This window comes from Crocodylus siamensis, chromosome 1 (assembly GCF_052110815.1).
Source record: "Crocodylus siamensis isolate JL-2025a chromosome 1, ASM5211081v1, whole genome shotgun sequence".
NCBI classification, from domain to species: domain Eukaryota; kingdom Metazoa; phylum Chordata; order Crocodylia; family Crocodylidae; genus Crocodylus; species Crocodylus siamensis.
The window spans coordinates 210,299,251-210,320,723 of NC_143395.1; the positions used below are offsets into that span (position 1 = coordinate 210,299,251).

Here is a 21,473-nt window from a genome sequence, read left to right on the forward strand (position 1 = left end):
GGGGATGCATGACAAGGTGCAGTTGGCCTTCCTAACTGTCTCCCCACACTGCCGGCCCATGTTCAACTTGGCATCAGTAATGACTCCAAGATCCTTTTCTGCCTCTGCACTGACAAGAAGGGAGTTCCCAGCCTGTAGGAATGGTGCTGGTTCTTCCTCCCCAGGTGCATCACCTTGCACTTGTTGGTGTTGAAACCCATCCTATTCTCATCCGCCCACCCCTGTAACCTGTCTAGGTCCGATTGCAGCCTATTCCTCCTTCTAGCATGCCCACGTCCCCCCACATCTTAGTGTCATCAGCAAATTTGAGCAGGGTGCTTTTTACCCCCTCGTCCAAGTCACTGATGAAGATGTTGAACAGTGCGGGCCCGAGGACCGAGCCCTGGGGGACCCCACTGCCCACAGCCCTCCAGGTCGAAAATGACCCATCCGCCACCACTCTCTGGGTACGGCCCTCCAGCCAGTTGGCGACCCATTTGACTGTGTGGGTGTCGACACCACAGCCCCCCAGTTTCTTAATGAGAATGGGGTGAGAGACAGTGTTGAAGGCCTTCTGAAAGTCCAGAAAGACTATGTCCACTGCTACCCCTGCATCTAAGGATTTTGTGACCTGGTCGTAGAAGGCACCAGGTTGGTCTGACAGGACCTGCCTCTGATGAACCCGTGTTGTTGCCCCTAAGCATAATCTCCCCTGCTGGCCCCTCATGGACATGTACCAGGATAATTTTCTCAAAAAGCTTACCCAGGATCAAGGTAAGACTGACTGGCCTATAGTTTCCTGGGTCCTCCTTCCTCCCTTTTTTGAAGCTGGGAACCACATTGGCCCTCTTCCAGTCCTCTGGCACCACACCAGAGCACCATGAGTGCTTGTAAAGCCGTGCCAGGGGTCCTGCAATGACCTCTGCTAATTCACTCAGCACTCTGGGGTGGAAATCCTTCGGACCTGCTGATTTAAATACATCCAGTCCCTCCAGAAGTTCCCTGACTAGATCCTCACTGACCCTAGGCCTGAGTCTGCTTCCCCTAGGGCCTACAGCAGTCCCGGTCGGGGGGGTGTGACGTGGTCCCTTCTCAGGAAAATAGAGGCAAAGAAATCATTAAATAAGTTAGCTTTGTCATCTGCTGTGATGACCAAATTTCCTAGCGTGTCCTGCAGGGGCCCCACATTACCCAGTACCTTCTTTTTGCCCCCTTTGTATTTAAAAAAGGACTTCTTCTTGTCCTTGATCCGGGAAGCCAGTCCCAGTTCCATGTCCACCTTGGCCTTCCTGACTCCCCCTGCAGCCCTGAGCAACCGCAGTATAATCCTCCCTGGTGATGGCCCCTCCCTGCCATTGGGTGTACACCTCCCTTTTAGCTAGGAGACATTCCTGGATGCTTTTGGTGAGCGATGGGGGCTTTTGCACCCTCCTGATCCCTTTGATCTGTGTTGGGATTACCTCCCTTTGGGCTTGGAGGATCATCTCCTTAAGGAGTGACCACTCTTCTGGGACACCTGGCTCCCCTCCCCTCCCCTCCGGGACCTTAGTGCTTCCCTGACTATTCTCCTTAGCTCATTGAAGTCTGCCCTTCTGAAATCTAGGGCTGCTGCCTTGCTGCAGGCCTTTGCCACCTTGCGCTGGATGGTGAATTCCAGCAGGCGATGATCGCTGTCGCCCAGGTGGTCGAGCACCCGCAGCCCCCTCACCAGGTCATCACCTGTGGCCAGCACCAGGTCCAACAAGACATCTCCCCTGGCGGGGCTGTGCACCTCCTGGGTTAGATGGAGGCGGTGCATTTGGGTTAGGAACCTACGTGAGCGGTCAGACCTGGCTGACTGCTCTTCCCAGCAGATGTCTGGAAAATTCAGGTCCCCCATGACGACCACGTCCTTTGACCTAACTACCTCCATGAGCTGACTTAAGAATTCCTGGTCTAGCTCTTCCCCTTGGTTGGGAGGTCTGTAGTAGACCCCCACGGTTAAGTCTCTTTCCCCACAACTGCCCTGTATTCTAACCCAGAGCACTTCAGAGTGCCCCTCCCCTGACTCTTTGCTAATTGGCGAGGATGTGTATTCCTTCTTAAATGTAGAGCGCCACACCCCCCCGCCTTTCCTCCCTGTCCTGTCCCTCCTGTACAGCCTACAGCCTTTGATATTCACCGCCCAGTCATGCGTTGAGTCCCACCACGTTTCAGTGAGCTCCACTATGTCTGGGTTGGTGTCAGCTAGCAGGAGGGTAAGTTCCTCTTGCTTGTTTCCCATACTACGACCCTTTGTGTAGAGGCATTTGAGGCCTCCTGTGGATGTAAACACTCAGTCAGACACTCGGGGCTCAGTTCTCCATTCCCTTACACTTTGTTCCGTTGCTTCCACTGGTGCAAAGTAAATATAAAACCCTTCACTAGGTCAGAACTGTATTTGTTTATGTCCAATTTTCAAATCTGTAAATGACACAATTTGTAAGTGGTATTATCTCTGAAATATTTATTGGAATTTTGGTTCTAAAGATTTTTACAACAGGGCAAATTGATGCATATGTTGAAAATGCAGAGGCTTAGGTTACATCCCAATTTTATTCTTTTTTTTGCTGGAAGGCTTCTGTTTACGTTGTTTTCTCCTATAGTGGAAGGACTGGCACATGGATTTAATGAGGCCAGATATTTTTCTACCAATTCCATTTTGTTGTAATTTAGGTTGACCTGTATACCAGATTGTGTTAAGTATTTTTTGAAAAATCCATGAGGTGGACAATATTTTTCCCTATTTTACACATGTCTACTTGTTAATTGGCAACTGTAGGACAAAAATGTGGTCAGCAGGTCATTCCTCAGGGTGGAGACAGCACATGCATGCTGTTTATCACAAATGCACTGTGGAACTACAAATCGATGTTCCTAAAGGAAAAATTGATGCCGTTTCTTTTCCTGACAAAACTGGGACGAATGTAAACCCAATAAACAGAAAATCAAAAGCTCAGCAATCCCAGATGGTAACTTTTAGACAGAAAACTTCCAAGAGCTAACAAAAGAATCCAGCTGGACAGTCTAACTTGAGAACAGAAGAGCAACACCATTTTAACTTATCTAACCCCGTTAGGGGCCCCATTAACAACCCACAAATTAATGCGAAACCTTCAAAAGTTCAGGAAATGTGTCTCGTATTAATAGGTGGCACAGGCAGTGGCAGCAGTGGTAAATACAGTCACCAGTTTCCATGATGAAATTATATTTCCTGTTGTTTATAATACCAGTCCTACGCTGGCACTCTGTCAAAGGCTAAATGCTTATTAAATGTTTCAGGTAAAATTGTTCAGCCATTTTCAAAAATGAGGCTGGGAAAAATATGCTGTTCTATCCTGTTAAAACCAAACAGATAAAACTTACTGCTGTTGTATTGAGATGTTCTGGTGTTTTCATGTTTTAAGCAAATATTTGAAATTTGGCAGGCAATGACCTTTGTCTCAGCAATGTACCATTTGCCATGAGCAAATTTATGCAATTTGTCCAAGTTATAAGTCTCTGAAAAATCTCAGTTCATACATGGTCAGCAGAAATTCATTACCCCCAAAACGCCTATTGGTCCTACTCTGAGATAAGCGTCTTTCATTCTCTGCTGTTGAACCCTTTCCAGTTTGGGTCAATAAATAAAGGTTCCTGGGACCAAAGAGCAACAGACTCTCTGCTCTATTAGCTAGGGAACCAGCTGGTTGTGACCTGAGGGGCCCCAACCTTGGTCTCCCATGACCCATCACAATACTAACTTGTCTGAAGAGTCCACCTGTGCTGAGTATGTTTGTCCCCTCACAGCTCCTGAGTGCGACTGGAGTATTCAGTCCCTACTAGGGGCAGGGGAGGCACTGAACACAGGAAGTGAAAGCAAGGGTATTGTCTCTTCTTACTCAGCATTGGCTTTACAGTTGGCAATGTGAGGGAGAAGGAAGCAATATAAGACTGAGAGGGGCCTCTCACGCAATCAAGCCCAGTTCCCTACATTTGCAGGCAACCATTTATCCAAGGAATACATTCTCTCCCCCAGACCCGACAACCACAAAGCCCTTTATGAAAACAAAATCAGAGACACACTACAACCTGCCACAGATAAAAAGGAGTGAAGACAAGGGTGACTACAATGGTAAACAAGCATACCACCCCAACCCCCAAGCCATGTATATTGTCCCCCTGCCCACCCCCAAGGCCCCAAGCAGCAGGAGCACCCTAGCCAAAATGCCATCTTTTAGGTGTGACCAATTTCCAGTGCTTCAGAAGAAATGGAGAGTGGAACCCAGAATCCAATAAACATTGATGAGGGGAAAAAAATCCTTCCTGGCCCCTGCAGGAAACCAGCAGAAGTTCTGAAGTGTGGGATTGCAGACGTGACTGGCCCAGCTGGAATGCAGAGGAGCAGAGGAATGAGGGGGTAAAGGTGCAGACAAAGCTAGATTAATGCTTAAGCAAACTAGGCACTTGCCTAAGGCCCTGAGCTGTGTGGGGTCTCCGTCTTTTCTTCTGCAGTGACAGGACAAAGGGCCCTATCTGCTTCCCTTCCCTCCCCCTCCTCTCCCCTTCCCTCTGCTGCTGCAGTGTCTGCTTCCTAGTGGCAGCTCTGAGCCACACTCCTCACTGGCGCCAGCTGGAGCCAGGGGGGAGGTCTCCCCTACATTTGTTTGCCTAGGGCCTACTAAAGGGTTAACCCGGCCCTGGGTGCAGAGCTGACAACAGGGTGCTCATGCTTGTGTGAACAGTTTGGAGCAGAGGAAGTGGGACAGGGTGTTAGTGGTGAAGACTGGTGATAGTGGCTCAGCAAGGGGTTCTTGCATTGCTAGTGTGGAGCTGGTCCCTCAGTTCAAGATTTACAGAGCTCTGGTACAGAGTGCAGATCACAGAATATGTACACATAGTAAACGCATTACTGCATTACTATATTCTGCACCACCCATTTCTAACAATGACATCTGGCCTGCTGCACTTGTGACGTACTACAGGTGAACCACATCTGACTAGAGGACCCCTGTGGTCCCTTCCAACCCTACCACTGTATAAGTCACTGACCATGTCTACACAAGACACTGCCTGCACAGTTTTATTGTGCAGTCATGTAGTACTTGTATATGACAGGGAACACAGGGACAGATATGACAGGGAAAAGGAAGCAGAGAAGTAGATCAGACAAGGGAAGGGGTTTGGAGTGACACTTGGGAAGGCTATGGGTCTTTCTTCACACAAATAAGAAGAGATGGAAGGCTGTAGTTAAGGCCATTACAGGCCTCGAAGCCAAAAAGTTTGGCCGTTGCTGATCTAGTCCAACTGTCTACATAAATGCAAGATTTATTGTTTTAAACTAACCCAAATGCAGAAGATTGTACTTTTTCAGACACGTCACCACTATTCCTCTTTTTGTTCTAAAATACTTTATCATAATTTAATTGCAGTTCAACAGATTTTGGTCCTCTGGCTTCGTATATGTGCTTACCATCGTGCTGCACTCACCTCTGTGCAGTTTGAGCACAGCACTTTACAGCAAATTCTCACAATCTCCCTGTTATCATTTTATGACTCCTCCCCTCCCCCCTCCCAACTCAGCAGTCCCATAATTCCAGGATTATATTTCTGAGTCTTCAATGGGGCTGTTCAAAAATATCTTGGTGGGAGGTGATGGCAAGTCTCTATTGGAGTAGACAGTTCTCTGGCTGGGGATCCACTTTGTTTTTGAAGTAGAGTGCACTTCCCCAGTCTGAGTCTTGCCTGTTCCAAACTCAGAGTCCCAGGGTTGCCTCCGCCGCAATTTCTTGAAGGTGTTATGGAAACCCTCAGTGCTGAAGTAGTAGATAAGGGGGTCCAGAACACAATTCACGCTGGCCAACAGCACTGTGACAATAAGAACTTGGCGCACTGAGGTCTGCCTGGATAGCTCGGCCTGGATCACATTGGCCTTCATCAGTCCATAGACAGCCAGAGTTGTGTTGTAGGGGACAAAGCAGATAACAAAGATTATGAGATTGACCACAAGCAGGCGGATGGTTTTCTGCTGCCGCAGACTGTTTGTCTGGCTGACCCGGCACAGCTTCAGAAAGATCCGGAATGAGCAGTATATCACAGTCATCAGTGGCAAGAGAAAGCCCAGGACTTCAGCCAGGACAACCAACGGGAAGATGCCATTCTTCCATTGGTCATTGCTGAAGCTCTCAAAACACAGATCAGTTGTCTGATTCCTTGTCAAGCAGGAGCTTGATTTGTGGACACCTGCAACTGGAACAGAGCCCATGAGGATGAGCACCCAGACCACCAGGCAGAGCAGCCGGGCCACTTTGGGGCGCCGCAGATGGCGCCAGCGGAGTGGGTGGACAATGGCAACATAGCGGTCTAGGTTGATGCACATGAGGAAGAGGCAGCTGCCATACATGTTGATCTGGAAGAGGGAGCCAGAGACCTGGCAAAGAAAGTTGCCAAAGAGCCAGCGTTGGTTGGAGTAATAGTAGAGCCGCAGTGGCAGGGATAATGTAAAGAGCAAGTCACTTATTGCCAAGTTGAACATGTAGATACTCACTACAGATTTGAGGCGCAGGTAGCGCAAGAAGATCCAGAGTGCCGCGACATTGAGTATCATGCCTGCCACAAAGATCAGGCTGTACCCAACCAGGTGCAGCCGGTGGTTGGCACTGTAATCCTTGCACAACTGCATTGCCATTGCCTCCTGGGCAACGGACATGCTCAGGAGAGCACCAGCAAAAGGTCTCAGTGATGTGGTTGGTGTAGGCAGCTGATAGACAAAGGTGGCACAATGAGGACTGCAGAGGGAGATTATTCTTCTCAGGCATGCAGGAGGCAGGTCATTTCCTTGGTCCACTACTGGGAAGTATGGGTGTGTTTCTTTTCAGCCTGTGGTTCAGTGGATCACTTGGTATGGGTGATCAGGAAGTTGCTCATTACTGGCTGTCTTACCAATCCTTTCTAGCAGGTACAGTGATGTAGTTGGGTTGCTGAATCCTTGCTAGATGTGGAATTCCTGATCAGAACAGAAGATCAATAAGGGTGAGTTTAGTTTACAGGGGAACTCTACAGTGCAGGGATGTCAAATATATGGCCTGCATCCAGCCTATGGAGCCTCTCTACCTGGCCTGCCTTATGGCTGGCAAGAGTGGCTTGCCACAGAATCCAAGGCCCTTGGGCCCCAGCGGACATGGCAAACAGTGGCAGGAGGGTGAGCGAGGGCAGACACAACCCCAGTTACCCTCTGGTCCTTTCACCTGTCTGCATGGCTGCCGCCCTACCTCCCTGGCTACTGGTTTCCAACACATGCCCTGTTGCTGCCATAACATAGGGCATGTGGCAGTGGCAGTCGTTCTAGCAACTCTAGTATGGGACATGTGGTGATGGTGGCAGCTTGAGCTCCAGCATAGGGCACATGGCAGGGATTGGAACCACTGCTGCATGACCTGGGTTGGAGATAGAGCTGCTGCTGCTGCTGCCACAAGATTCAGATCTTAGCTGAAGATTGCTGCTGCCACAGCTTTCTTATAACCCAGGCTTTCAAGGAGATGTGCAGTCTGAATACAGCCCACAAGAAGACTCACAGTTCAGATCCAGCCTGGAGCACAAGGCAAGTTTGACACCCCTTTTATAGGGGTAAACATTCTAGGGTGGTGGCCTCTCTCCTTAGAGCTCATTTAGAGAAACAGAAGAAATGTTAAATATATACAGTGGGAAAGAAAGAGGGATGGACGAGCTGACAGGACAAAAAGGTAATGGAGAAGAGGTTAAATGATTCCCAGTGCCTGGGATGAATGCCCTGCTAACTCACCCCTAGTTACACTACTGGACCCTAGATATGACCTAAGTGGTTGGTAAAAATCTGTAATAACACAAGTGCCTGGAGTGGTACAATAGACGGTTTGAAGCTCTCGGAAGCCTTTACTATAGGAAAACCCATGTGCTTCTGTCCTCGTTGCTCCAAATGTTTCGGAAAGAACATAAAAGGTGCAGAGCACAATACACATTTCTGTGATACAGCGGCTGGGGCAGAAGCATGTGCTAGGTGGGGAGCTGAGGGCCTCAGGCACTGCTGAAAGAAAAACAGAACTCCTCTCTGCCCCAGCCACACATGCTGCTGCCCACGCAGCCCTCAAAGCAACACTGCCTCTCTGGGAGCTTGTAAATACTGCCTCTCCCTGTACATCATGGACAAGTTTGCATGGTGTTTTCACTATAGTCCCCGCTTGGATATTTATTCCCTTTCTGCCTGTGTCAGTTCTGTAATACTGTTGTGGGAGGAGGGCTTCTGTTGTACATCTGTGTGTGACAGTCTGTGTGTTAGTGCAATACAAACAAGGGCCATGAGGGACTGGTTGTGTCAGTGCCCAACTAGTGTCTGACTCTGATAGGGAAGCTGTCACTTGGCTGGAAACTGCTTTAACTTTTTCTTCTGATTGGCCTGGTTCCCCATTTCCCTCCTAACACTATAATTAAAACATATATATATAAAATAAAACAAGAACAAAGTGTTGGGAAGAGACTGGCCTGAGTGTTGAAATATATTTTAAAAAGATAAAAAAATCCTTCTAATTGTGAGGGTGGTCAAGCATTGGAACAGACTACCTAGAGAAGCTGTTCATCCTTAGAAACTGGAGAAATTTCTATCCTTAGAAACTTTTAAAAGCAAGACAGAGAGTTGCCTGGGATGATCCTGCCTTGACCAGGGGGCTGGATTACATGACCTTATGAGATCCCTTCCAGTCATAATTTCCTATGATCCTTTGAGCTCAGTAACTTCTCTCTGAAGCTCATAATCTGCAATAGATAGGGTGACCATATATCCTGCATTGGCTGGGACAGTCCTGGATTTCGGAGGCCTGTCCCAGCTGCCTGGTGAAAATTAAAACAAGTGTCCTGGGTGCAGGGCTTTGGACCTGGAGGCAGAGCAGTAGGAGCTGTGAAATAAGAACAGCTGGAATTCTTCAAGGTGCTTGCATGGTGCTCACATGTGCACACAGCTCCCACTGTAGGTCAGTGTGTCCACCAATGTACATGACCTTGAAATCTTTTAACCCTCAGTATCTGTAGAGACAGCCTGCCTACAGTCACCATTCCATTCCTTCACCAGTGCAGGACATCCAGGGTAAGGGCTATAGTCACATTAGTAGAGAAGTAAGTCAGGTCACAGGATCTCTGTGGAGGAAAGCATGTCTCCAGCTACTGTATGGTAAGTACCCCCTCTTGCTTCAGTCAGCCCCCAACTTGTGAGTTCACTGCATTCTGCTACCTTAGGTGACCTGTCAAGTTGTTCAAGGCACCTGGCAAAGAAAGGCTGTGAGGTTTAATCAAGGAACAATGGTCAATTCCCACAGAAGAATCACTTCCTAGGGGAAAAATTGTGACCTCCTCACTTTGCACAGTGTACTGCTGTTGTGTTGTCTGGCAGGTGGTGCCCCAAGTAAGGGCTAGGGACATTTAAAACTCACAGCTGCTTGCCCCACCTACCAATACCTTTAGTGTTAGTTTTGTGACACAGCCCAAGATCACAGATCCTGTGTCCAGAGATTATCCAAATGAGTGACCTGGCCCTGTTACAAGAGCCTGGGGATGGGGAGAGGGAGAAAGGAAATAAATAAAATACTAAAACACCTTTATGGGCATTTGGAGGATCTGTTCTCTAACAGAAGATACCAGTACTCAGAGCTGGCCTCAGGGGTGGGCAGCATGGGCAACAGCTCAGGATGCAGTGGTCAGGGGGTGCTGGCAGCATGGTACAGGTCTGTAGGTAGAGGCGGGGTCAGGGTGGCACAGTGCAACTCTGGTATTACTGTTCAGACAGCTAAAGGAGCTAAGGGAGATGATTGTTAGCCCCTGTGAAGTAAAGAATAATGGGTCATTAGCAGCCTGAGTAGTAAAATACACCAGAGCTGCACTACCCAGCAGGAGCTGGGCCAGAGCAGGGATGCTTGTTTTAATCTTCCCTAGTCATGACCCTTGCAAGTGTGTGCCAGGGTATGCAAGTGAGTGCAAACATGTGCAAGAATATGCAAGCATGTGGTGGCCTGCTTGTTTTAATTTTACTGGCTGTGAAACTTGGAAGGAAACAAAATGTGTCACGTAGCTAAAAAGAGGATATCCATGGTGCAGAACAGGAAACAAAAAGCTCAGTTAATGACCGCAATGAAAAAAGATGCAGGTGCAAGAAGAAATTTGTTAACAACAACCTGTTCAGTAGTAGCAAGATAGTCACAGTAAAGACATCAGACAAAAAATGATTAGGTGATCCACAGTTCAACTTTCAAGAATTATGGCAAAGAAATGAAGAGACCCAAACAAAACAAATTCTTCATCCAGACCAAAATAATGACAATGGCTCTAGGGATAGAGATAAAACAATTCCTGTTACAGGCATTAGCAATGCCATTTCTGATCTAATCTAGCACTGAAAATTCAAGATCTGCTAGTGACCAATGGTCCACCAAGAGGATATGGCTTTTCTTCTGGATGAGCAGAATCACCATGTTTCTATAAAATATTTATACAGAAATCTTGAAAACGGCAAAGGTCTGAAGTGGCACTTGCTGCTTCACTCAGAGTCCACTGATAAGCTTTTCTGTTTTTGCTGAACTCTCTTCAACTTGAATCCAAAATCCCCATTGGAAGGGCTCAAAAGACTGGAAGCATGTCTCAGATTCTTGTGCATCATGAAAAGTTGACTAGTCATTTCAATTCCTCCCGAACATAGGTCAAAGCAGAGCAAACTGTACAACAGGATAATTGCATACATGGAGCTTCAACATGTGATTAAACAAGAGACAAAACACTGAGAAAAAATTCTAGAGAGGGTCATGACAATAACACTTTATCTTTCTAATAGTAATATGACTTTTCAAGGCTCATCTGATGGGGCTCTTCATGGCAAACAATGGGAACTTCCTGGGTTTGATGGAATTACTAGGAACGTAAGACGTATATTTGTGATGAATACTTTCCAGGAAGGTGATGGGTTGCTACTCTGGAAAAACAATCCAGAATGAGATCATTGAATTATTGGCGAAGAAATTGATGCAAGACATTTTTAAAGGGTTGAGGAGTACCAAGTACTACTCCATAATATTGGACTGCACTCCAGATGTGAGCTGTTTGGAAAAGATGTCTTTCACCGTTAGGTTGCTTGACACTTCAGATGGCAAAGTGACCATTCAGGAGCACTTTATTTGTTTTAAAACAGTGGATGAATGAGTCTACGGGGGTGGGGAGGGCATGGCAGGGGAGACTAACTGATACTATACTTACTACTCTGAAGGAATGTGACATAAATATCTGAGACTGCTGGGGCCAGGGTTATGACAATGTTGCAAAAGTGAAGGGCAAAACAAGGTTGTACAGATAAGATCCTCAATCAAAACCCAGGAGTGTTTTTCATTCCATATGGATGACATTCACTTAATCTCGTGGTGGTGGATGCTGCAATATCTTCAGTGGAGTCCAAGTCTCTCTTCAGCATTCTGCCAAGAATCTATGTTCTGTTCATTGTTGGATGATTATCACAGATTATATCAATGTCACTGCTAAGCCAGTATGCAAAAGTCGCTGGGAGTGCAGAATTGACATTATTAAAGCTGTTCAATTCCAAATAGCCGAAATCCATGATGCTCTCATCACATTGGCTGAATCAGAGCAAGTTCACCTGGGGCCAGTTCTGCCAGTACTCTTGGGGAAACTTCTGGTAAGTTCTTACTGTGTCTAATTTCATAGATTTCATAGATTCATAGACATTAGGGCTGGAAGGGACCTCGGGAGATCATCAAGTCCAGCCCCCCACCCAAAGGGCAGGAAGTCAGCTGAGGTCATAGGATCCCAGCAAGATAAGCATCCAATTTACTCTTGAAGATGTTCAGTGTAGGTGCTTGAACCACCTCCAATGGCAGATTGTTCCAGACCTTGGGGTACAGTAAAGAAATTCTTCCTTATGTCCACCCTGAAACGGTCTTGTAGTAGTTTATGACAATTCATAAATGGTTAGTTTATAATTAACTGATAAACCTATCTAAACCGGATGGAGGTACAGGTTTCTGTTTAGAGTTATGAAAGTGCATAGTGTCATTTGGCATAACAAGTGGAGCCAGCCTCAAACAGAGATTCCTAGTTGAGAAAAGAGTTTTAAAATGAGATTTTTCATTGCATAAAACTTCTCATGAGGGACTGTCATATGACTCAGAGTCCAACCTCTATTACTTCAACTGACTGAGGAAAGGTAAGAATGGACTTATTTTAATTGATCTTGAACCCTGCTTGAGAAAACAGCTGAAGAACTGCATGAACATAAATGGAGATGTATTACTGTGTGTGCTACAAATCAACTGAGTACTGAGATGTCAGTACAGGTGAAAAGGGCTCCATGTCTTCAGGTGGGCCAGTACCACTGAGACACAGTTGGTAAACATTCATGGAGATGTGAGTGACTGAACAGTAAGACTAAATTATTAATGAAGCCCATTGACCATGCAAAATAGATACTACTGTGGGCTGCGAATGGACAAGCATCCAAATGCTAAAAAAAAGAATGAATCTGTTGAGACATTTGAGACATAATGATGGATACCCACCTCCTTTCTTGCTCAGAATGAGGAAGTAGTGGAGATAGAATCCATTGCCACACAACTCTTGAGGCATCATCTCAACTACATCTCACCAAAGAACAAAGTCTACTGCCACATCCAGCAGGATATTTTGAGAAGGGCAACTGAAAATGGATGAGGCAAGGTTGGCATAAACTAAAAGTTACCCTCTTTGCTGGATAACTTCCAAGACCCATAGTCCACTCATTGTTCCTGGATGATCTCTTGAGGATTCTCCAAATTACCCATTGAGGTTTTTTTTAAAGTTCTGGAAGGGCCTAAAATCATCAGCAATAGAAGGAACAGATAGTGTCACAGTTTTCTCTGGTGATAATGATGAACTAGTTAAACAGGTTGACACTTATTTTCCTTCAGACTATCATCTTCCTCAGTGTGAATGTCTTGTCAGAATTCCTGAGGAAACTCTTGAGCTAGTGGCTGAGCTATCTTAGACAGCCCATTAGGTGGAAGTAACTTTTCTCCTAGATGGGGGTATAAATGAATAGGAAGTCTCTGCTCCTGAAACCAAGGATTCTATATCAACCAGTAAGATCAAGATTGCATCGTTAAGAAGAGGGCATATAATGGACACTAAGATACTTGAAACTTCTTGGAAGCTTGGACTCTGTAAAAAGAAGTACACATCTCTGATCAGTTAAAAACAGACTGCAAAGATGCTGACTCCCATTTTAAGAGAAATATTGGTGCTATAAAGGACAGCTGCAGAGAGGTTTTGGTACCAGTACTAGAAGGGATTTGGATAACATACAGAATGGAGAGATGTCCAAGAGGAGTTTCTGATTTCAGACAAATTATGTCTGTAGATGCTGTAAAGGCAGCCTGCACTAAAGAAGATGGTACTGTGTGCATGACTGCACTGAAGGAAATATCTCAGTAGATGTGAAGTTCCTATGGGGATGCAATCCTAAAGATTTTTAAGCAGACTGCCTTTGTGGAGGATCCTCAGACGGGATACTTTTCATTCACCTTTTCATCAAAAATAGTTTCAGACAGGGATCAAAATCTTTTTACATGTGCCTGAAGGGAGTTTTACAAACTAAATGTTCATCTGATATACGCACTTTCTCTAGCTGAAAAAAAGGAATGCATGAGCTTATCATTCATTGACAAAGCTGCCTCACAGATCAGGTGGTGCTTAGAACCTGGATACTGAGTCTCAGCCATAGGACAAGCTCCACAATGTTGTTCAAAAAAAAAAAAAGAAAAGAAAAAAAAAGAATCCTCTTTGCTCAGTCCTCCCCCACTTTTTTATCACTCCAGTGAAACTTATGAAGTATAAAACTATGAAGAACTCTTTTCAAAGATCAGTGGAACAGAGAACACTATCCTGCAGATTTCAAATGATGTTCCACTGCCCATATGAAAACTACATTGAAGTTGTTGAGACCTTCACCAAAAGGAATCTATTTCCCAGTCCTGTCATAACTACACAGTATACATGCTCTTGCTAACCATTTTAGATGATGGGCTGAGAAGGCTAGTAGCTGCAATTCTGTTGAGGATCTGGACACTCCCAGTAACCTGACATAGAGTAGTGTTTTTCAGCCTGTGATACGCATACCCTTGGGAGGCCGCGAGACATGGGCAGGGGGTATGTGGGTGCTGCGTTTTGGTCTTTGCCTGCTTGGGACAGAAGTTCCAGGTGCCGCCCCTCCCGCCCTGTGTAGTGCACCGGGGCTTTCACTCCCCAGCATCAGTGTGCCAGGGGATAGGGAGGGAGGCTGCTTTGCCATGGGCTGTGGTGGAAAAAAACGGGACTTGGCTTGTGGCAGCAAAACCTAAAGTGCTATGGTGGGACTTCTGGTTTCGCTTTTGCCACGTTGATCAGCAGGGTGTAAGTAATGTACCAAAGGTTGAGAACCACTGACATAGAATAAGTATTCAGAGATTTCTGATATTGAGCCTACTGTTGGAGAGGTATTATTGCTGGTCACCTATAGCAAACACCTTCTCTGGTTGTAAGAGTAGATGGTTTTTATGGGTTTTAGTAGAGATCTCTTGTACTTGGACTGGACAATAAAGTTCTGAAGCAAGCCAAGTTCCACGGCCCAAGTACATAAGATGGAAAGGTTCTTAGGAGGTTGAATCTCTCCCTTGTTTTGTGATTAGTAGAAGAAAGGATTTCCACAAGTTTTCAGCAGCAAGTCAGAAGGCCATTGTGACATGGCCCATGCTAGTGCAGCAGACATGCTCTGATGTTGTTCTGTGTGATTTTTTCATTGCACCCTTTGGTGTTAGAGGAACTAGTGAAAGGCACAGGGAGCCCTGTTACCAGCTCCTGGAGGACAGTATCCAATATCAATTGTCCATACTTGTTCTGAGGCAGAATTTATTGGATTTGGTGCTCTGAGTGCTACCAAAGAGATCTGGGTCTGCTGCCCCTATTTGTGAAGACTCCAGTGTCACAATGTTGTAAGTGAAATGTTAGTTCTGAGGTTTTTGGTTGTAGATGTTTGTACAAGTGGTTTCCTGAATTTGAAGGAGCTTACTGATTGGTAGGAGGAGTCATAGTTTCATAGTTGGTAGGGTTGGAAGGGACCTGAGCAGATCATCAAGTCCAATCCCCTGCTATGGCAGGAAAGAGTACTGGGGTCAAAAGACCCCAGCAAGGTGTAAATCCAGCCTCCTCTTAAAGACCCCCAGGGTAGGAGCCAGCACCACTTCTCTTGGAAGTTGGTTCCAGATCCTAGCCGCCCTGACAGTGAAGTAGCACCTCCTGATGTCTAGGCTGAATCTACCCTCTGCCAGTGTGTGACCGTTATTTCTTGTCACTCCTGGTAGTGCTTGGGGAAACAGGGACTCCCCCAGTGCCTGCTGGTCCCCCCTGGCCAGTTTGTAAACGGCCTGAGTTATGCTGCTACTCTACTCAGAAGGACCATCAGAAGCAGTAAAACAGAAGCAATTACTGGATCTAAACCAACCTGGTTTGCTCTGTATTCATATCTATGAGTTTATAGGGGATGCCACACCTAGTGTCTTACAACATGAAACAGGGCACACACAGTGCTCTTTGGACGATGATTAGAGCCCAAAGACTCCAAACTTAGCTGCTGGTAAATTCTGCCAAAGGAGGGCCTGGAGACTGTTCTGTTTCAGTTACATGTCCATGAGGTGAAAAACTGATACCCAGAAAATTAAGATGGGTGCGTGCCTCATCAAGACATGCCAAACACCAAACATATATCATAGCTGGGAAGGACCCTGGAACAGGGTACATGCCATTAGACCCTCACCATGGGCTCTATTATGATGGATCCTTTCATCTGTGGAACGGAAGCACCTTGACACTAGAGAGCTTCACAACCCAAAAGTTGTCTAAAATGTTAAAAACAACAGTCTAACTTAAAATAGTTAACAACAACAACTAAGGACAAAAGTGTTTTCAGTAAATTCATCAATTAATGAAAAATGGGACAGGAACTGCAGGTCTAAACAGCATCCCTGCTGAAAGGTACTGAGGCAGCCCAGACCTGTGTCATAACCTTGCCTTATCTGAGCTGCGAGGAAGGGTACACAGGGAGGTTCCCCAAAGGCCTAGTTCCTGGAAGTTCCACTGGACTCTTGCACTCAGCGGGAATCTAGGTTGGCAGGAGCAGAAACCACTCAGAGGAATGCTAATTATCAACAATCTAATTGAATTGGCTGTTTCCACTTGAGGTTCCCAAAGCATTTTACAGATATTTTGTTAATAAGGCCTCAGAGCCCCCACCCCAGTGGTCACCTCCCAACCCATGCCATGCAACCAGGATTCAAATTACACTTTGACTCTTGGGGAAGTCTGCAAAAAAATTGGGCTGCCCATCACGATGTCCTAATAAAATCAGAGATATTCTCCAGCCCAGGTTATGATTTTCAAATCTTACTGGGGGGGGCAGCTCTTGTTTCTTTGGCAGGGGGAGGTACTCATCCCCCCTGAGCTCCCCCATAATTCAAACCCTGAATGGAACTATATTTAGGGTATGTCCAACCATCTATGTAATGGCAGTGCCACACATCTAAAACAGAAAGTAAAGGTGTACTCTTAACCAAATCAATGAGCAAGGGCAGTTTAGGAAGACAAAATAGAATCATCCAGAGTGCAAGTAAGACCAAAACGCCAGGAAATAATTAATGGCCACCTGAGTTGAAGATGTCTTTTTATGCTATATCTTAAAGAAAGGTATTGCCAGCAGCAAAGTAATCCTTGGGACCATAATGAAGCACTGGGGTCAGCACTAGCTCTTGGGAAAGAGTACACTCTTGTGTGTGACTTTCAACAATCAGTGCTGATCCTGGGGCGTGTGTTCCTTAGAGGCCTCCCATCCAAGTACTAACTAACAGAATGCTGCTTGACTTAGGAGAACAGATAAAACTCCCCACATGCACTGTACAGAGCAAGATGTACACATATGGACATGGGGGTTTGTATCTCTAAACATGTGGCACTAGCTGGAAGATATTCTCGGGGGAGATCAGTGGGGTGATCTCTTGGGCTACATTTCTTTTAGATTAAAAGAAATAAAAGATGAAATCAAAGATACAAAGAAATAAAAGAACCCAAGCCTCCTGGACAAAGCACAAACACAATTTTCTCCACTTAGCACAGGCTGCAGCAGTTCAGGATCTGGGGGAGAGTTACTCAAGGGTCCTTTATACCAGTGTTTTTCTGGTATCTACCAGGACCCATTTTTAAACATCGATGGCCAGTCCCGACCCAGTGCCCCTCACTCCCAACCCACTGCCCACTGGCTCACAGTGTGAGGGCCAGGGGTTGGGTGTGGGGGCAGAGGGGTGTGCGTGGGGCATGGGGGGGCCCCAAGCAGCTCCTCACAGGCCAGAGCTCTGCCATCCTGCAAGGGTAAAGCCACGGTTTCCCATGTTTACTCCTTTAAAGTAAAATACATTTTTAAAGTTCGTTGATCCATTTTTTAAAGTTTGTTCACGACCCTTTCATATATTCTTGTGACCCACAGGTTGAGAAACACTGCTTTATACCACTATGGCAGCATCAAAGGCTGTAAAGTTATGCCTTGAGAAGGTCCTTGGTACAGCAAGCAGTGGATCTGATTTCACAGACCCCAGAGGCTGGACTAGGATTTCTGAACACAGGCATTAAAATTCATTAATCCAGGCCTTCAAAAACAAAACCAAACAACCTCCCCCACCCCATCCCACCAAACCAAACTGAACCCCCACCCCCGCCCCCGCCACCACCACCACAAGACTGACTTTAAAATAATGAGGGACATTTTTTTTGCTTGTATTTTTTTTTTTTAGCATATTACTTGTAAGTGATTGTATTTGCTCTCTGAATGCTTAGGGTTTTTTTAGTTGAATTTTCTACCCTTCTTCTGTCACCACCAAGACTGGAGATCTACATGTTTTCTTAATTTAAGATTAACTTTTTACCCAATTGCTTGACTCAAGGAGATGGGGCTTTAAGACAAGCACCAAATAGCAAGACCCTCAACATAAAATGGTGAAAGTGAGTAAAACTGCCACTCCTGGTGTCCTGAAGTGGGCTGTGAATCATCTGCTGTCCTGCGGGATGCTTAGCAATGAACCTTCCCCGCTGGCACCCTGACCTATGCATCAGTTACATACTTCAGCTTCTTTTTCAAAGACTGATGTTTTTAGGCCCCTGAGCTTAAACAAAAAGCTTTGATTTCCAGGCCCCCAACCAACCTGAGAGAGGCTCATGGTATTCACAGGCCTCAAAAACAAGGTCTGGTTATATATACATACAAGCTCCTATTCAGCAGCTTACCATCCAGTATTTCCTTTCCCCCACCTCTCTAGCTGCTTTCTGTCTCCTTACCTCTCTCCTTGCAAGGAGCTGGGGCGTGGAAGTGCTCTTGACCACACCACTAGTGAGCCTTCAACTCAGAAATAAATACAGGCATGGATTGGAGGGTTGCCCCCTACACCTGCCTGTCCAAGTCATAACAGACCACAGACTCGCATCTTTCTGGGTGGCTGTTTTTTCCGTCACCATTTAATCTTTCCTCCTCATTCGCTTTCTTCCTGATGTTCCTCTGGGTTGGTTACTGCATGTGAACTTTGCTGTCAGAAGCTGATACGCTGAGCTAAGATTTTATGAAAGCAAACACAGTTGTGAAAGGGAAGTAAAACTCAGTCAAGATTGCAAGTGGATTGTGCACTGTGAGAACGAACAGAAGAGTACCTGTGCATCTGCTCCCCACTTTGCTGTACTCACACCCCCCATGCCACATGTGACCAATAGAAAGAAATCACCTGACTGAATATTTTCAGCTGGGGGGAGGGGAGGAGATTAAATTGAAGAATGAAAGGGGAATAAGAAATAGAGATGATATTAATTATTAGCAGCAACAGTGGTACAAGAGTTCTCCCCTCCAGAGAGTCTGGTCAGCCCCTCAGACACTAGTGATTGAATGCCGTAGGAATGAAAGTCACAAGTGCCTCCCTGGAGGAAGAAGGGCCTGAAGAGGAGAATGTAAAACATGACACATGGGGGCAGAGAGGAAAGCCATGACTTGGGACAGAGTGGATCAGAGCTGAAGAGGGAAGAGCAAAAGCAAATCAGTTTCAGAATGCAGGTGGAGCAAAATATGGTGCTGGAGGGCTGAGTTAGCAGGAACTAGCAATGCAAAGGAGCACGGGGAGGTCTCTGCCCCTGTGTCTCTGGCTATCCTGATCCTTTTTTACCACTCTGACCTTATTTTTGACATGGCCAATGTCCCTCCTCCCCTGTGTCCCACTTCAGAGGGATGTTTGCTGTCAGCAAGACATTCTCATGCTGCACTATCAGCCCTGTGCTGTTATTCTCCTCGCTGAGCACTTGCTACCTCCTGTCCTGGTGATAGCACCCTCTGGTGGGGCTGGGCAGAAGTTCCCATCACCTACACTTTGCCCTGAAGGCTCCTCACCACCTGGCCTCTCTCTCTGCAACCCCTCTCCAGCTCCTCTGCCTGTTAGACGTTCCTCCTCATGTTTGTCTTTCTCACTCTGTATGTCCCTTGTTCTATCGTCACTGCCTCTTCATTCAGTGGGTGACATGCCAGGGAATATATGTCTCTGCTGCTCATAAATCCTGAGAGGATACAATGGCACCCGGGCCACTGATCTCATCCAACTTCATTTTAGTACTTGTCTTTCTGAGCCAAACCCCTTTCCTGTTTCCTTGTTGCTGGGATCTTTGTTCTTACAACTTTTAGTGCCTGTTGAATTCCCACTGAGACTCCAGCCCTATTAAAATTTTACTGAAACACTTCTCCCATTACAGAGCACAGAGTTGTCTCTCCCTTGATGGGAACCAACATCCCTTATCACAGCTCAGCCCAGCCCAGCATCTCTGGTTCTGCCATGGGTACTCTAGGCCAGGGGGTTCTGTGGGGCTCTCATTCTGGCACCTAAGGGGTTCCCTGTGGTCTTCAGGTGTCCCATCTCAGACCAGTTTTACCCACCTCTCTGGATTCCTGGCACTGTAGCCCACAAGCTGTCATTCGCCATCCCAGATTGGGGCAGAAAGCCCCAAGGTTTGCTGCTAAGCTGTATCATCTCATCTCAGCCAGCCAGGAAGAAGCAGCTGCCTGCATTTCCTCGCCCCCCTGCCTGAGTCGACAGCAGGTAATACCAGATTGCTGGGGGCGTGTCCGTGGTTACACCCTGGTGCTGCAGATCCCAACACGTCTCCTGCCTAGGAGTTCAGTCTCCACAAAAAGTAGGTAATAAAATCAAGTATGGATAGATAGGGAGGGAGAGGGAGACTACAAGACAAGCAGAGAAATGGGCCAACAACTGGAGCCAAGAGGGAGCAGGAGGAAGAGCCCATCATGCAGAAGCTACAGAAAGAATTCATACTGAAGGCAAAATCTGTAAAGCCCGTGACAAAAGGGCTAACTCACACAAGTCATGAAATAAACATAGCAAAGACCATGTGGCAGCACTTTCTCTTCTATGTGATTTGTACCCTGCACACGTGTGAGGGTCCATGTGTTGTCTGTTGGGATCAACTAGACAAGGAGGCTCTCCAGTCCTCCAGGAGGGTCAGGGTTTCCCAGTCCTGTTCAGAGGAAATCCTTTTGCTCCAGATCTCCTGGCCCCAGCACACAAGAATTAAACTTGCCTGTACTCCTGGGAGCTCCCCAAGGCTGTTTTTTGGGGGGGAGACAGCATATCTACCCATATCTACACAAATTGCCACCCAGATTAAGATGCAGTTCCTGTGCCTGGAGCTGTCCCTTCACCAGCAGACATTGGGGTGGGAGTGAGCTGCCGGGGAAAGAGTTAAGGGATCCTGGAAGCAGCAGCTTGGGCTGTGTCTGTTTGCTGTAGCTATGTGGGTTGCAGGCTAGAAAAGAGGAATCTGTATCACAGAGGAGCCAGACAAGAGAGTCACCAAGGAAGGCGTCTGGGGATAAGGGCAGCCCAGGCAGACACTTGCTCCCTTCAGTTCTCTACTCCTGGGAACCAGCCCTGGGACACTCCTTGCTTTCCCAAAGTGACTGGTGGGAGGAAGAATCAATGGGAAACTGAATCATCACCTGACAGTGGGCTGGCACCACGAGGGTCTTGCTGCACAGTGGAGCCTGTTTGCTACCAACCAGTGCTGGTTGGCTTTGCTTCCTGCTGCCTTGTGGGCAGTACAATTTATTGGGAGAGTCAAGAAGCACTGACTGCCTGGAGGGAAAAGCAGAAAGAGAGGGAGGCTGAAAGCATCTGCCCCAGCTGTGGAGATAACAAATCTGTACACGGAGCTGAAGGGGCAGTGCCTGCCAGTCATTTATGCTGCACTCTGCCCTGTGAACCCCTTGGTGGGGCCTTTGCCCTGGATCTGCCTGCTATGCCTGACAAGGGGATGCCCATGCAGTACTAACTGGAAGATTTCTTCATGTCCTGGGGGTCCTGTGCTGACAGGCACCC

The 21,473-nt window shown here is 46.7% G+C and overlaps 1 protein-coding gene across 2 annotated transcripts; it reads right to left on the reverse strand.

Annotated features, from left to right (window-relative positions):
- Nucleotides 1–2,459: 2,459 nt before the first annotated feature.
- LPAR5 (lysophosphatidic acid receptor 5) lies at nt 2,460–20,182 on the reverse strand. 2 transcript variants are annotated; one of them, XM_090054812.1, is made up of 2 exons: nt 20,015–20,182; nt 2,460–6,982 (listed from the first exon to the last, which is right to left on the reverse strand). In XM_090054812.1, the coding sequence occupies exon 2, from the start codon at nt 6,683–6,685 to the stop codon at nt 5,579–5,581; it is 1,107 nt and encodes a 368-aa protein (XP_089910938.1). In that variant the 5' UTR covers nt 6,686–6,982; nt 20,015–20,182; the 3' UTR covers nt 2,460–5,578. The 2 variants fall into 2 exon arrangements, with proteins under 2 accessions (XP_089910938.1, XP_089910947.1); XM_090054821.1 differs by lacking the exon at nt 20,015–20,182 and adding an exon at nt 18,388–18,721.
- Nucleotides 20,183–21,473: the final 1,291 nt, after the last annotated feature.

Excerpts from the sequence above, each read along its gene's own strand:
- LPAR5 (XM_090054812.1), bottom strand. The coding sequence starts at position 6,685 with ATGTCCGTTGCCCAGGAGGCAATGGCAATGCAGTTGTGCAAGGATTAC.